This window comes from Brachyistius frenatus, unplaced genomic scaffold, assembly GCF_029030835.1.
Source record: "Brachyistius frenatus isolate BFR_SWC_R1_liver_20210118 unplaced genomic scaffold, ASM2903083v1 Contig_60, whole genome shotgun sequence".
Classification (NCBI taxonomy): Eukaryota; Metazoa; Chordata; class Actinopteri; family Embiotocidae; genus Brachyistius; species Brachyistius frenatus.
In genome coordinates, this window is record NW_027210659.1 from 1,066,401 (window position 1) to 1,083,971 (window position 17,571).

Genomic DNA, 17,571 nt, shown 5'->3' on the forward strand with positions numbered 1-17,571 from the left:
TTCTGTCCAAAGTTCAATTTAACAGTTAACTTTCTTCTGTTGCAGAGCTCCAGAGCCAGTGCTCATGTCATCCCCAGGATGATGATGGGAGCCTGTGCATAGTCCAGGGATGGACAGGGGAGAAGCCCCAGAGGCTCCAGCAAGTGGGTGCAGCTTTAGAACCTGAAACGGAGTGTGTGGTGGCGTAAAGGAGGAAGAAATAATTTTTTTGGAACAACTTTGCAATTTTGTTCAAATAATTTCCTCTCAAAATTGTTATCACGTTCTTTTCTTCAATTCTGACCCGACTCCAATACCTGAATTTGGATATTTGCTGACACCAATCCGATATTGATGCTTTTTTCTTAACAATTATTAGGGCCCAAGCACCGATGATGTGAAAGCCCTATTGTTATTAGGGCCCGAGCACCGAAAGGTGCCAAAGCCCTTTTGTTATTCAAGGAATTATTGTCGTTCCTTATTTCTCTTCTCTCAAATGAATTGCCTTTTTAGAGGCTTTATCATTCTCAAAAACTGATGAAAGTTGGCAATCACGTGACTGCCGGTGAAAAATTATGTATTTTAGTGGTGTCACGAGTGGGCGTGGCAAAATGACTCACTGGCGCCCCCTAAACTGCAGCCCCGGCAGCTACCTACATCCACCAAATCCGGTGGACATGTGTATCACACCTACATCTAACGTTGAACGCGCTGGAGAAGTCAAAGAACATGACCCTCACCGTGCTGCCAGTGTTCTCCAGGTGAAACAGGGATCTGTGCAGCAGGTAGATCACCGTGTCGTCCACACCAACGCCTGCTGTGTTGGCGAACTGCAGGGGGTCCAGTGAAGTGCTCACCAGGGGTCTAAGGTAGGCAAGAATGATCCTCTCCATCGTCTTCATCAGGTGAGAGGTTAAGGCTACAGGTCTGAAGTGATTTAACTCCTTGGGGTGTGCAGTCTTTGGAATTGTAACCACACAGGAGGTTTTCCGAAGGATCGGGACTCTCTCCAGGCTGAGGCTCAGGTTGGAAATGTGCATCAGCACCTCACAGAGCTGATCTGCACAGTCCCTGAGCAGCCTGGAGCTGATGCCATCCGGGCCTGTAGCCTTCCTCACTTGATCAGATGTGATGGTGAGAGAGGGGGTGGGAGGTAGCTCCTCTTGATCCTGATGGGGGGAGGTGTTAGACAGGTGGCTGAGAGTGGAGTGGCGGTATAAAGTGTGAGGAGGGTGCCTTTGATGTCAGTGGGGGACTGCCAGAGAGGTTGGGACGTCACCTACACTGAGCTCTGTAGGGTTGGGAGCAGAGGGGGGGCAGAATCAAACCTGTTGAAAAACAGGTTCAGTTCGTTGGCCCATGCCTTGTCTCCAGGTTCTGGGCCCCTTCCACCACTGCTGCTGAGGCCCGTGATGGTATTAAGGCCTCTCCAGACCCCACATCATAAGATGGCGCCGCTCTAGCGGCAGCCTGTCGCAGCAGCTCCCCTCCCCTTGTTATTAGTATTATTAGTATTTTTTAAGCCTTTCTTCTCTCTTCGGAGTTGTTTTTTTTTTCTTTCTCTCGTGTTCAGTTAACGGACCGTAATGGACCGTAATTTTTCCACGTTTCTGGCTGGGGGCTCTGTTATTGTTTACTCGCGTGATCAGCTGATCGTGCTAAGTAGGCCTCTACTGCTGCTGCCCGGAGCGAGGCCTGAGATCCCCGTTGAACTTCGGAGAAGACGTCGGGGTTGCAGAGCCGGAGCTAAGCTAAAGGCGGAAAGGAGGAAATACAAGCCAGCGGTACCGGCGATCTTAATGGGGAACGTGAGGTCGTTGGCCAACAAGACGGACGAGCTCGGCGTGCTGGTAAAGACCCAGAGGGAGTACCGGGAGTGCAGCATCATGTGTTTCACCGAGACATGGCTGCACTCACATTTCCTGGACCACAGCGCGGCCGTACCCGGCTTCAGGACTGTTCGGGCGGACAGAGACGTTGTTCGGAGCGGTAAGAAGAAAGGTGGAGGGATTGCAGTCTATGTGAACGAGAGGTGGTGCAATCCCGACCACGTGTGTGTGAAGGAACGTTTTTGTAGCCCGGACATTGAACTGCTAGCCGTGGGGATGCGCCCCTATTATTTACCGAGGGAGTTCACGTCCTCCATTGTTATCGTTGTTTACATTCCTCCATCAGCTGATGCAGAGGCAGCAGTGGACACCATCTACTCCACTGTGTCTAAACTACAGACTAAGCATCCCGGTGCATTTTTGGCAGTTACTGGAGACTTCAACCACACCAGTCTGGATAAAGTACTGCCAACTTTGCACCAGTATGTGAACTGCCCCACAAGGAACAATAAAACTCTGGACTTACTGTATGCTAATGCCATGGATGCATACAGTACTACTGCCCTTCCCCCCCTTGGTAGATCAGACCACAACCTGGTCCTGCTGACTCCCAGGTATGTCCCCCTGGTGCAGAGGCAGCCTGTGTCCACCAGGACTGTGAGGAGGTGGACACAGGAGGCTAAAGATGCCCTGCAGGACTGCTTTGGGTCCACGGACTGGAATGCGCTGTTTGGACCACATGGGGAGGACATCAACAGCATGACGGACTGTATCACAGAATACATCAAATTCTGTGAACACACCACCGTACCATCCCGGACTGTAAAATGCTTCCCCAACAATAAACCATGGATCACCAGTGACCTGAAAGTTCTTCTTAATCAGAAGAAAGCAGCCTTCAGGTCTGGGGACAGGGAGGAGCTCAGGAGAGTGCAGCGCCACCTGAAGGAGAAGATGAGGGAGTGCAAGGACTCCTACAGGAGGAAGCTGGAGGCCAAACTCCAGCAGAACAACGTGAGGGAGGTGATGACCGGTATGAAGGAGATTACTGGGTTCAAGGGGAGAGAGAGACAACCAGGGGGAACCTGGAGAGGAACAACCAGGGGGAACCTGGAGAGGAACAACCAGGGGGAACCTGGAGAGGAACAACCAGGGGAAACCTGGAGAGGAACAATCAGGGGGAACCTGGAGAGGTCAAATGAACTAAACTGTTTCTTCAACAGGTTTAGTTCACCGCCCTCATCTGTCTCCTCCACACCTCACACCTCCAAAACACCTCTGCTGCCCCCTGGTGAACTGTGTAGAGCTCTCAATCTCACAGGGCTCTTCCTCCATCCATCCCCCCTCACCCCTCGCCTCCCTCTCTGTGACGACTGACCAGGTTAGGAGACAGCTGGAGAGAATCCACCAGCGCAAGGCTGCAGGACCTGACGGCATCAGCCCCGTGGTCCTGAAGACCTGCGCCGCCCAGCTGGCTGAGGTCCTACAACACCTCTTCAACCTGAGCCTGAAGCAGGAGGAGGTCCCGGTACTGTGGAAGACGTCCTGCCTGGTTCCTGTCCCCAAGAAGAAGACTCCATCTGGCCTCAACGACTACCGTCCGGTTGCCCTCACATCTCATGTGATGAAGGTGCTGGAGAGGCTGGTCTTGGCCCACCTCAGGCCGCTGGTGAAATCTTCTCTGGACCCTCTGCAATTTGCGTACCAGCCTCGTGTGGGAGTGGACGATGCCATCATCTACCTGCTGCAACGAGCTCAGTCTCACCTGGATGGAACCGGTGACTCTGTGAGAATCACTTTCTTTGATTTCTCCAGTGCATTCAACACCATCCAACCACTGCTGCTGAGTGAGAAGCTGCGGGTGGTGGGGGTGGATGCGCCCACCGTCTCCTGGATCACTGACTACCTGACAGGCAGACCACAGTTTGTCCGTCTGGGCAGTGTGCTGTCTGATACGGTGGTCAGTGGTACTGGAGCTCCTCAGGGAACTGTTCTGTCTCCCTTCCTGTTCACCTTATACACCACTGACTTCCAGTACAACTCAGAGTCCTGCCATCTGCAGAAGTTCTCTGATGACTCTGCAGTGGTAGGATGTATAAGGGATGGACGGGAGGACGAGTACAGGGCAGTAGTGGAGGACTTTGTGGAGTGGGCGGGAAGAAATCACCTGCTCCTGAACGTGGCCAAGACCAGAGAGATGGTGGTCGACTTCAGGAGGAAGACGACGGCTCCACAACCGCTGAGAGTTCTGGGAGAGGAGGTGGACATGGTGGAGGAGTACAAGTACCTGGGTGTGTCCATCGACAACAGACTGAAATGGAAGACCAACATCAACGCTGTCTACAAGAAGGTGATGAGTCGACTCTTTTTTCTGAGGAAACTTCGATCCTTCAATGTGTGCAGCAAGATGTTGGAGATGTTCTACCAGTCTGTTGTGGCCAGTGCTTTGTACTTCGCTGGGGTCTGCTGGGGGAGCAGCATTGGAGCCGGTGACACCAACAAACTCAACAAGCTGGTTAAGAAGGCCGGCTCCATCATCGGCTACAAACTAGATAGTCTGGAAAAGGTGGTGGAGAGGAGGACGCTGATCAAACTATTGTCCATCTTGGATAATCCTGTCCACCCTCTCAACCACCTGCTGCAGGGACAGCGGAGCACTTTCTCTAAAAGATTCCTCCAGCTCCGCTGTCACAAGGACAGATACAGGAGATCGTTCCTGCCCACTGCCATACGACTTTACAATAACTCACCTCTGGCAAAATCCATCACAGTACAAAAACACTGTTGACTGTGTTTCTTGGTTGCTTGTATATTATATGTATATTATATATATATATATATATACTGTACCGTATGTATATATATATATATATATATATATATATATATATATATATATATATATATATATATGTTGACTGTGTTTATTGGTTTGTTGTATATAATATATATATAGATATTTAATGTACTGTATATATACTGTATGTACTGTGCATTTTATATTTTATATTTATATTTTTTATTTTATTGCTTTTCTATTATATTATTCTATTCTATTATTATTTTATTCTATTGTTTCTATTATTGCTCCTGTATGTATGCTGTTGTGGCGAAAAAATTTCCCCTCGGGGATTAATAAAGTATATACCTACCTACCTACCTACATGCTTTGTTCTGCTGGAGATGCTCCTCCAGCTTCTTCTTGTAGCAGTCTTTCCCTTTCCTTATCTCCCTCCTCAGCTCCTCTCTGTCCCCAGATCTGAAGACCCTCTTCTTCTCATTCAGCTCCAGGGTTACCCAGGGCTTGTTGTTAGAAACACACCTTCTTGGTGGGCACAGTGTTCTCCACACAGAATGACATGTAGTCCATGATGCAAGTGGGTCAAGCTGTCAATGTTGTCCCCGTGAGTCCGACATAGCATGTCAGTGGTGGCGAAGCAGTCCCTTAGCGCCTCACTGGCTTCCTCAGACCATCTTCTCACATACCTGGTGGTGGGGGGTTGTTTGTTCACCACAGGTATGTAAAGAGGGAGCAGATGGACCAGGTCATGATCTGAGCGACCCAGCGGGGGGAGGGGCGAAGAGCTGTATGCATCCTTTGTATTTGCATACAAAAGGTCCAAAGTTTTATTGTTCCTGGTGTTGCACTGTACATACTGGGTGAAGGTGGGGAGAGTGGAGGACAGAGAAGCATGGTTGAAGTCTCCGGAGATGAGACATGACAGCTGCTTTGGGATTGCACAAGGGAGCTGACTTGGTCCTTTGTTATTCTCACTTTACATGCCGCCACTTGGGGACATCATTAGAGAGCAAAATGTTTGTTTTTATAGCTATGGAATCAACACAACTGCACATCGTTGCTGAACCAAATGATGATGCAGCTATGCACTCCATCACTAAATCAGCAATCAATAACTGCATGAGCAAAAATTTCCTAAAATGAAATGAGCATACAACAGAAATCACCCAAATAAAACAATGAGAGACTTCAGGTCATCCAAAACTCTGCAGCTTGGCTGTTAACCCAAGTCAAGAGAAAAGAGCACATTAGTCCACTTTTAGCTGCTCTTCACTGGCAGCTTGTAACACAAATGATAGGCTTTAAGGTTCTCCTCCTATACACAACTCATGTGAACTTAGGCCAAGTTACTGTACTTTACTAAGCCTCTGGGTTATGATGTGCCTTCAAGAACATAGAGATCATCTACTGATGGCTAACTGGAGATTCTGAGCAACAGTTAAAGGAAATCAGGGATGCAGCTATTATCAATTATGCTCCAAAGCTGCGGATATCTTAAGATATCTAAAGCTGAGGACACTGTGTCAAAACTGGTTTTATCTCACGAGAAGCTCATCACAGAGCAGAGACGTGTAGCTCCATGGCCGGGACATCTGCAAAAGAAAGCACAGAAGCTACGCGAGAGAGGGAACTGAATGGAGAGACAACAGACAAAAAGCAAAAACTATTGGGGAGAGAAAAAGCATAAAGATAATGAGATGCGATGGTGAGATATGAGTGTGTGAAAGAGTGAGAGGAAAGAAGCTCGGTGCATAACAAGGTCCTCCAGCAGCCTCGGCCTATAACAGCATAACTAAGGGGTGTTTCAGGGCCACCTGAGGCCGCCCTAAATACAAGCTTCCTCAAAAAGAAAAGTTTTGAGTCTCAACTTAAAGCTAGAAAGGGTTTCTGCCCCTTGAACACGAACGAGGAGATGGTTCCACAGGAGAGGACCCTGAAAAGTAAAGGCTCTGCCTTCCATTCTACTTTTGGAAACTCTGGGAACCACAAACAGGACAGCATTCTTAGAGCGAACTGCTCTGTCAGGATGATCAGGTCCGATTAAATCACTGAGTCTCGACGAGTTTTGTAAGTCAGCGGGAGAATTTTAAATTCTATTCTATTCTATTCTAATGTGAAAAATGCAGAAAATTGCCACGGCTTAAACTAAGTGTTTACGACACTTTGTGTCAAGTCACATTGTCTGGACAATTTCACAGGAAACACAATGTTTCAAAAACAACCTTATCTCAGCGAGAGAAGCTCAAATACAACATAAAACTGCATTGCAGTGCCACGGCTTAAACTAAGTGTTTACGAACAAGTTTCCTACTCAGAACTATGGAAAATGGGATACACTACATGGGCAAAGTGGTTTCAAGTCACTATGTGTGGACAATTTCACAGGAAACACAATGTTTCAAAAACAGCCTTATCTCAGCGACAGAAGCTCAAATACTGCATAAAACTGCATTACAGTGCCACGGTTTAAACTAAGTGTTTACATACAAGTTTCCTACTTAGAACTATGGAAAATGGGATAAACTACATGGCCAAAGTGGTTTCACGTTACTTTGTGTCTGCAATTTCTCAGAAAACAGCATTTCATGTCTCACTTCTCAGCCTAATGTAAAACTGCATCACAGCGCCACGGCTTAAACTAAGTGTTTACGAACAAGTTTCATACTCAGAACTTTGGCAAATGGGTTATACTACATGGCCAAAGTGGTTTCAAGTCACTTTGTGTGGACAATTTCACAGGAAACACAATGTTTCAAAAACAGTCTTATCTCAGCTAGAGAAGCTCAAAGACAACATAAAACTGCATTATAGTGCTATGACTTAAACTAAGTGTTTACAAACAAATTTCTTCATCAGTAGTTTTGCAAATGGGATACACTACATGGCCAAAGTGGTTTCAAGTCACTTTGTGTGGACAATTTCACAGGAAACACAATGTTTCAAAAACAGCCTTATCTCAACGAGAGAAGCTCAAATACAACATAAAACTGCATCACAGCGCCACGACATAAACTAAGTGTTTACATACAAGTTTCCTACTTAGAACTATGGCAAATGAGATAAACTCATGTTTGTGTCTGCAATTTCACAGAAAACAGCATTTCAAGTCTCACTTTCTCAGCCTAATGTAAAACTGCATCACAGCCACGGCTTAAACTAAGTGTTTACGAACAAGTATCCTACTCAGAACTATGGCAAATGGGATGTACGTGTTTCATGTTTCTGTTGGACTGTTTACCCCTTAAAATGTCTTGTGGAAACACCATCATACAAAATTTTGAAAATGACAGGCTAATTCTTTGATTTCATTTTTGACGATGATACTATCAGCATTTACAAAGATTTGTAGCCCCACATATTACTGAAAAGTTGTTTTAATATAAACGTGACATTACAAACGTGACGGAAAGTGCCTTGCAAGTGTGCATGCTCATGTTGACTTTCCAAATTCCTACCTTGAGTGTAGTCATTGAATGCAGCAGAAGAGCCGTCTTGCTCTACCGGATTTCAGCCGTTAGTCAGTCGGTGGCTGTCAGTGACAGTCATCCCTTAAATCCTCTGGATTGTCCACCTGGCTTATGCCTGTAGACTACATTTTTCTTATTTTTGCGGTGTATCCAGGCGGAAATTAAATAACAGAATCGTCGATATGACTGCTGTGCAACAAGCAACTGGGCTGCGAACTTATTGAAGGCTGGTCCCGCTGCGATGTCCCTGCTGTGCGTCAGAGGTAGGCAAATGTCTCACTTCACGGCTGCAGGTGTTTTTTTTTTTGTAAAATTGTAATTTAAGAAATTGAAGAAACTTTAAGTAAAATCCAAAAGCCTGAAGGGGTATATCATGAAACATTACTCTATGACAATCGCGCCTTATCTGCGTGGTGTGTACTGGGATCCCGTTGTGAAGATACACAAATAAAAAAAAACTTTAGGCTTCTCTTAAGATACAAGTGATTTAAACCTCATGTGCCCCGTGACGATCAGTGTATTTACCAATTTATCAATGTATCTTGTACATTCAGTGGCTGGATGAAAACATTATTTGACCCTTTGCACATCTTTAAACAATTAATGACAGAGCAAACATCCAGGTGATCACATTTACCAAGGAATTAAGGGCTTTACCAATTCGTGTTTACAGAATTGTAAACACACAATTGTAAACACACATTGTTCTTTCTTTTATATGGTGGAAATGACACGAGTTGAAGTGCATGTGTATCACCAGAAAGAATAAAAAAAGTTTAAAATAATTTTTCAATTGTTCAATGTCTTTGATATAGCCTACCATATTTAAAAAAATAAAAACAAAACATACTCAGACAGGCGATAACTTAAACACAATGGAGACATTTACAACTTAAAAAAAGAAGGGAACTTGAGAGGCTGTGTTGTGATCAGTGTATGACATTTTGTACAAACATTTGTAACATTTTTCTCTCATATCTTCTTGATCTGGCTGTCTTCAGTGTTATATTTTTCTGTTCATTTCTGTACATTCTCTCTAGCCTGTACTCACTGGCGGTTCGTTTGACTCCTCACCTGTCTCTCAGGCCAAAGTATATTCAAAATAATCTCGTCAAATTAGTTCCACCTTCTTTATTTCATCTTTGTGTTTAACTTTACGTTTAACTTTACAACATTTTAGATTTGCATTGTAGAAATGTGTGTCAAACAGCACATAAATGCAGGCAAAATGCATCTTCAGCGGACTCAGCTGCCTGTTGGGTTTGTTGACATAATCAAAAAGGACACAGTGTTAAGTTAATGACTTGATTCAGTCCAACAACGGTAAATCAGTGACGCCAGTCAAAGACTATATGAAGGATTCAACTATCTTGGTGTTGTCAAAAATATTTGCAGCACCAGAGTGGAGTTATTTCTGTCAACTATTTTCCGAATTTTATCATAAACACCTTAGGAAAAATACAGACCCTCTGTGACCTCAATGAAATATTGGTCAGGAAGTGTCTCTGCCGTCCATATGCAAAACTACGCCCTGGCTTCATCGGCTTTTTTTTAAGCATTTCCTTGTTCTGGAGTATGACATAAAATTTTTACTTGAAATAGGTATTCACTGAAATTATTGCTTTTTCCTGCATTAATGTACTCTGATCATATAACAGGAACAGTCTCTGAACTTTGTAATTGCACTTTGAGTATTTACTGGACAGCAAGTAACCCCTGTAAACTAGAGGCTCACAGGAACCTCTAAAGCTCATCTGTGACGTTTTAAAATGAAATGTTCATGATTTAAGGGAAAATATCAATGATATTTGAACATCTGCCAATCTTTAATGAATATTATGAAAGTTTCAGTGTCTCATGATGCTTTTCTAATTTTTATACATGACAACACAAATGGATTATCTTAAAAAGGGTGCTTGGATTTTCTTTTTTGATAGGAATTGAATACGGGTCAAAAAAAATTTTTTTTCTTTTTATTGGCTTCCCGATTCCTGACATAAAAATGTAACCTATAAAAAGCCATATTAGTGGAGCCTGTGCACTTGCTTTTGCAGTTACTACCAGAAATACTGGCTTGCAAGTGTAAATACGGTGAAACTGGATGATATGTAACTTTTCCATAAGTACATAAACAGTTGAGGTGCCCTGAAAAAAGTCACTGTATCCCATTTGCCATAGTTCTGAGTAGGATACTTGTATGTAAACACTTAGTTTATGCCGTGGCTACAGTTGTTCAAGTGACACTGATCAGTGATGCACATCAATAAATTGAGGTTGTACTGGGTAGGTGTTTAACTAAAAGAAAAAGAAACAGTTCAATTACCATTTGTATCCATACAGATAAAGTTTAGTTAATAAACAGTTAAAACATGGGTGTATCCCACACTACCAGCAGTTTATTTAAGATTTTGACTTTATCTGGAAGTGTGCAAGACTGGAAGTGGGTGAGGCATAACCAGAAGTAAGTTGTTCATTTCAACCTGAGATTGATATGGATTGATCAGAAATTGTAAAATGTATTATTTATTAGAGTTTAGATTCATAGCAATGTTTTTGATCACAACAAAAATGTATAAAAATTGCTATATTTATTGTTGTCGTTCAGCTATAGTGAGAAGAATTTTCCGGGTAGTTATATAAAGAATACAGTAGAAACACTATTCAGCACATTATTTCAGCAAATACTATGTGTTTGTATGTGTCTGTCTGTCTATTTGTGTGTATGTGGGGAAGGAAGATGTTGAATGTGTTTGGAAATGTTTACCAACATGTTCATATCAAGAAGGTGAAGATATGTCAGTGTTCAGTTCACAACTTGTTTCTGCTGCCCTTTATTGTGGGTTTTGATTATATAACATTGCAATAGGGCAGCACAGTGGTGCAGTGGTTGTTCCCTGTGAGGACAGGGAGTACAGGGAAAAGGTTCTGGTTCAAATCTGGACTTGGCCTTTCTGTGTGGTGTTTACCTGTTCTCGCTGTGCCTGTGTGGGTTCTCTCCAGGTACATCAGCTTCCTCCCCCCTGTCCAAAAACATGCACCTCATGTGCATGATGATTCTATAAGTTGCCCTCTGTCTGTCTATCTGTCTCTACATGTTGGCCCTGTGATGGACTGGCGAGCTGTCCAGGGTGTACCCTGCCTTCACCCAAAGTGAGCTCGGATAGGCTCCAGCGATAGGTTACACCCCTGTCACCCTGTTCAGGATAAAGTGGGTATAGATAATGGATAGATGGAACATTCAGACAGGTTATATGTTCAAATTGTGATCTAAGTCTTTAGGTTGAAAATGTGGACAGATTCTGGGTTCAGGTTCTCAATTATTTTTCCAAGTTCCACTACAAAAATATGACATCTGATTGCCCTCCAAAACTACACATGACATGATTTTCTCATCTGACATATCATTTTCACTTCCAAATCTGTTACAAGTCATTCTTGAAGAGTAAATTGGTTTTATGATGTGACAATGTTGTGAAAGATCATGGTTTCAGTTAAAATGATTATTTCATTACTATAATATAGACATTAATTAGGTTAAACCACAATGTGAACTGTATGTTTGAGATGGGAAAAAAACCATCAGCTTCCCATGTAAAAGTCTGATGTTTTTTAGACCCATCTGATCATCTGAACCATCCTCTCTTTGTAACTTTTTCACTCAGCTAACAACGGAAAAAGACTAAATTCATAATTACCACACTTACGAGAGGGTTTCCTCAATTAGACACAAACAAATGTAATTTTGAGGCACATGCTGAACTGATTAATACCAACATTCTTCTGAGGGAACACAGCCTCTGCTTTTAAGACAGTTTGACCAAAGTGTGGCATTCTCTGGCAGTTTTATTGTCTATGACTTAGGTGGTACAAAGAGTTGTCAGAGACGTAATTCTGTATCGTTCTGATGAATGCCAAACATATTTGACTGTAGCCAGAGTTTCTGTCTTTTAGTACAGAAGATGTGCTGTGATTAAGGGAACCCATTCCATTCCATTGCTTTTTAAAGGAAACACACACAGACCAGAAGAGTGACATTCTTTTACCTTGAGAGCCGTGATATTTTTTAGAGGCCATTTCCTCATGCTCTTGTTGTGTCGGGGGCCCTGAGAGCATGGTGTATGGTGGCTGGCAGTCCACAAAAGCAGACGATGGTAGGAATCTTTGACAGCTCATTTAGTGCCCACACTCAGCTATTTCTGGATGGAAATTAGCAATGGAATAAATGCATACAGTAATGGAATTGCATCATTTACTGAATGCAATGCTGTACAGTAAGGCCACTGTGAAAAATTGCATTAAAAGAAATTATGCTGCGATATTAGTCATTTTGAGATAGTTGCAAGTAGGGGTGATATATATAGGTATATAGGTTATTATGATATATATAGGTATTTTTGCATACAATATTCTTGATGATATGACAAAATACTTAAAAATGTTGTATTATTAATATTGATAACATACAATTTCAACAAAATAAGTGTTATAGATTTATATGTCAGTACAAATGTGACATTAAGCCTTCAAATATTTAGTTAAAACTAAACAAAAATGATTTCAGTTCTCTCAGTATCCAAAGTGAGAGTTCAGTTTTGGTGTACAGCACGGAGAAGGGATTTGGGGGTGCAGTGGTGCGGCGCTATCAGTAGTCGAGCCGCTGCTCTGCCAGGACTACCATGATCCGCTGCAGAGCTTCTAATTACTTGCTCTCCAATGTCGCCAGATTCTGCGATATTTTGGCCTGATTTTCTGAAGTTTAAGGTCGATGTTAGTCCATTCATAAGTTAGTTTTGGGCTTTTGTTGCACTTTTATTTTGTAACGAGTGGAGTTGTTCACCAGAGCCTCTGCTTTGCTCCGTGTCTGTGTAGCTCCGCGTTTGTGGATCTCTGTTTGTGCAGAGGTGAATCAGATTGAAACACAGAGAGGGCCGATGAGCAACGGAGGTCAAAGAATGCAACCGTGAATTAAATTCACACTGAGCTGAAAACCTGTAGAATACAGTGTCTTTCAGTCATGCTCGTTGCACAATAACCTCCAAATGTATGTCCTATGGTTACGCTGCGGAGTGGTATGATGTCATTATGTCAACACATCTAAATGCTGCCTTGATCACGATATGAATTTTTTCTATCATATTAAAAATTATACAGGGAACATCATGAACGATATAATAAAGCACACCCCGAGCAGGAAGAGATTCAATCTCCCTGTCATTTGTGCAGGTCGGTTCAAAAACTTGAGCTTGTATTATTTAAAAGTTTTTGGCAAGATAAAGATCTGGTTAGCTAAACTAAAGAAAAAACATTTTGTAGGTCATCAGATGCCAGAGGTAGGGACAATAGGTGAGGACAGAGCAGGTCAGTCAGCACACTGGCAGACTGTGATGGAATGACAAGAACACAAGTAAGCTCAGCAGCGTGTCTGCGAAGAGGGGGTTGGGGATATAAGAGGAATAATCCCCACGCCATCTGCTGCTTTTGCTGTCCTGTGTGTGGCTGTGTGTGTGTGTGTGTGTGTGTGTGTGTGTGTGTGTGTGGGTGTGTGTGTGTTCGGCTGTGACCCACGTGGGACAGCAGACCTCACTTCCTTCTTTTCATTTCCCTCCCTTCCATAACAGGACTACTTCCTAGTATTGGACCTTCCTGCCTTTAACACAGGGTTTGTACACTTAACCCTGGCTGCTGGCCACTTGTCTTAACTCAGTGTTAAGAAATAATAAAAACTATCATCAGGAGTGCTTAATGAAATACAATCCTTGGAAATTTGAACTTGTGTCAAATACAGATTAAAATAAAAAATTATCACACTGGCATATGGTAGAGCGGGTTGCCCACTAATTGGAAGGTTTGCAGTTCAATCCTCCTGTCCATATGCTTAAGTGTCCTTGGGCAAGACACTGAACCCCAAGTTCCTCCCAATGGTGTACCATTGATGCATGGTAGCTCAGCTCCATTAGTGTGTAAATGGGTGAATGGAGACATGGGAGAACATTATAAAGTGCTTTCAGACAGCTAAGGTGATAAAGTGTTATATAAGGAGCACTATATTCAGACTGCCTGCCCAAATCAGATTTTTGTCAAATCTGGATTGAACTAACCTATTCATTTAAGGCTGAAATTGATATGGACTGATTCTAAATTGCTACATTTATAATATTTTAGAAAACTACTTACAGAACAGACCCAGAATTGGGGGAATTGATGGCATCGTCTGTAGATCTGTTTGTTCTGTAAGCATACTGGTGGGGATCTAGGGTGGGTGGGAGAACAGCTTTGATGTATTTGAGGACCAGCCTTTCCAAGCACTTTATGATTACTGGTGTTAATGCAACTGGCATGTAGTCATTGAGGCATGACTGCTTTGGGACTGGGACTATTATGGAGGATATCAGACATGTAGGGACAGTGCACTGTGCCAGGGATAGGAGATGTTTGTGAATACTCCAGCCAGCTCAGCAGCAAAGTCCCTAACAACATGGCCAATAACTCCATCCGGATGGGCTGATTTCTTGATGTTGATACTGCGGAGTGTTCATATGACGTCAGCAGTTCGTATGATGAGTGTTTGACTGCTGGAAGCAGGTTTGATCTGGCTGCACTGTACACTTCCTTGTTGTCAGACTGGAAGGCCTTGTTGTGATCTTTAAGAAGGAGTTTGACATCTTTTGTCATCCATGGCTTATTGTTGGGATAGACACGGATGTGTTTTATTATAGTGACATTACCTTCACAACTCTTGATGTAGAATAGTAACATGGGCTACTATTAGTAGGTGTTGTTGTCTTCATCCACAAGTACATCCCTGTTAGTGCAGCAAAAACAGTCCTGTAGCTGCTCAGAAGCTCCCTCAGGCCACACTTGTACTTCTCTAGCAGCTGGTTTGACCGTGTTGACAAGAGGTCTGTAAACTGGGGTAAGAAACAGGGAAAGATGGTCAGATTGGCCCAAGTGGGGGAATGGTGTTGCTTTATAGCCATGTTTGATGTTCCTGTACACATGGTCTAGTGTGTTTTTCCCCTCTTGTGCGGCACTGTACATGTTGAAATAACTTTGGGAGCACAATCTTTAGCATTATGGTCTGGTGGTATGTAAACTGCAGTAATTAGACGTACTGTCAACTATTATTCCATGTCTGAAGAGCAGTGCTTATAAATTACCTTTACATTTGTGCACCAGGCCTGGTAGCGAGATGGCCTCCTCTGGAATTGTTGGGTTTAGCCTCGTTTCCGTGATAACCATAGCGCAGCAGTTCAAAAAGTTTGACTGTGTTGATATAGTAAGTTTCAGCTCCTCCATTTTGTTGCTAAGTGACCTAGCATTTGTGACAAAAAGTCTAGGCAGTGGAGGTTTATACGGGAGGTTTGTATACTGGCTCCACAGCCTTGCTTTTGCTTCCTCTCTCTGTGCCACCTTGGTCATTTTAGGGGGTGAGAGAGTAATCAAGGGAGATCCCAGCAGTCTGATGAGCCTGGTGGTTCTCGGTGTTAAAAAACACAACTGCTGTACATCGTAACGATGTCCATCCATCCATTATCTATATCCGCTTTATCCTGAACAGGGTCACGGGGGAGCTGGAGCCTATCCCAGCTCAATTTGGGCCCTCAACAGCTTGCCAGTCCATCACACGGCCAACACAGAGACAGAAAAACAAACAAAGCCCATTCATGCTCTCATTCACACCTAAAGGGAGGGAGGCTGTGGCTCAGACAGTAGAGTGGGTTGAACACTAATCAGAAGGTTGGTGGTTCAATCCCCAGCTCCTCCCGTCCACATGCCTAAGTGTCCTTGAGCAAAACACTGAACCCTAAGTTTCTCCCGATGTTGTACCATCAGTGTGTGAATGTTCTCCTGATGGCAGCACCCTGCATGATGATCTGTCTCATTAGTGTGTGAATGGAAAAAACATGTCAAAGTGCTTTGAGACCAAAAGGTGATAAAGCACTATACAAGTACAGACCATTTACCATTTAAAGGCAATTTGTAGAATCAGGAATTAACCTGAGATGCGTGTTTTTGGATGGTGGGGGGAAGCTGGAGTACCCGGAGAGAACCCACACAGGCACAGGGAGAACATGTAAACTCCACACAGAAAAGCCCAGGCCCAAATTCCAACCCAGAAACTTTTCGCTGCGAGGTAACAATGCCACTGCACCACTGTTCCGCCCAAATTGTAATGATGTTTAAAAGCACAATAAGAACAACACAAAACAATTAAGGAGCATTGTTCAGAGGAATGCTAAGCCGCTGCACCTACGTGCGCCGCTATCTTGCCATTACCAGAAGAGTGCAAGTTGTTTTTAATCCCTGTACACACTGGACATCAACACAGCGTGTGCATCTGTGTCTCAAGGTGCAGCAATCTGTGTAAATGAGGAGGCTGCGCTCGGTTTGTAGCTGGCCTTGATGTGTGGACATAGCTAGTGTCTTTTAGAGGCCAGAGTCAATAACTACCAATGAGGATCTTCCTTTATCACCATGGATATTGACACATTTACTCTGATGATACTCGTGCTCGTCAAAAGTACATTATCCGTACCGGATACTCCCTTCAGCCGAGTACTTGTCTCATCCCTAATATTTACCAACTCAGAGATCAATGTGTTTTTGTGCCACCTGTTTAACACATAACAATGTAATGATGGCTTCTATCCAACAGCATTTTAGTGAAAGGTAAGCTATTGTGGGGTCTTCCGTTATAGTTGCCGTGACAGTTCGTTATACATGGTGCTCTTTGGTATAGACATTTTTCCCTAGCTACTCTCTATGTAAGGCTTTCTTTTTTTATTCTCACCTAGCCTGCCCTTTGTACCTCTGCTGCTTCACTTCTACATTTTGTGCTTGTTTTTTTTCAGTCCAAGACTTTCCTTTTACTTGTTTGAAAGTCTTATCAGTTCTTGCCCCCTTGTTCCACTAAAGAGTTGTGGCACAGGTTTGTACACAGGCAAGAGCAGTTTAGGAGTTTTACCAGAGTTTTGTATTATAGAGGTTCACAACAATTCTGCAATATCCACGAGCAACAGTTTATAAGGAAACTATACAAATCGCCTTGCGGTTGTAAGATTGCGCCAACCACTCTAGTTTGGGTTTTACATGCATATCTGTCTAAACTCAAGCTATACATTCTAAAACATCATAACTTCAAAGTATATGTGAAAGCAAGTAAAGGATCCATCGTAGGTGTACAGAAAACAGCAGTGTAGTAGAATAAATAACTAAAGAGGATCATCAGACAAATAAGCAACATTAAAGCATTACATCAGTCGTTACATTGTAGAATACTGATATAATAAAAAACCTTTACAAGAATACACATATGGGAAATGTAGAAAAAAAACAACTGTACACCTATGATGGATCTTTAAATGATATATATATATATATTGTATAACACTCCATGATAATGTTGCCCTTAAGTAGAGTATTTTATTTCTGCTTTAAGTATATTAAGCAAAAAACCCAGTGGTGTGTGATGGCCCTGCCAACAATAGCTTGAGTG

The 17,571-nt window shown here is 43.1% G+C and overlaps 1 protein-coding gene across 1 annotated transcript in view; it reads left to right on the plus strand.

Moving 5' to 3' along the window:
- Positions 1-8,191: 8,191 nt before the first annotated feature.
- The window catches only part of LOC138625234 (protein unc-13 homolog B-like), a 140,951-nt gene continuing 131,571 nt past the window's right edge, over positions 8,192-17,571 (plus strand). Inside the window, exon 1 of the mRNA XM_069706015.1 lies at positions 8,192-8,338. Within this exon, the coding sequence (XP_069562116.1) occupies positions 8,317-8,338 (22 nt within the window). The 5' untranslated portion in view covers positions 8,192-8,316. The remainder of the gene's footprint in view (positions 8,339-17,571) is intronic.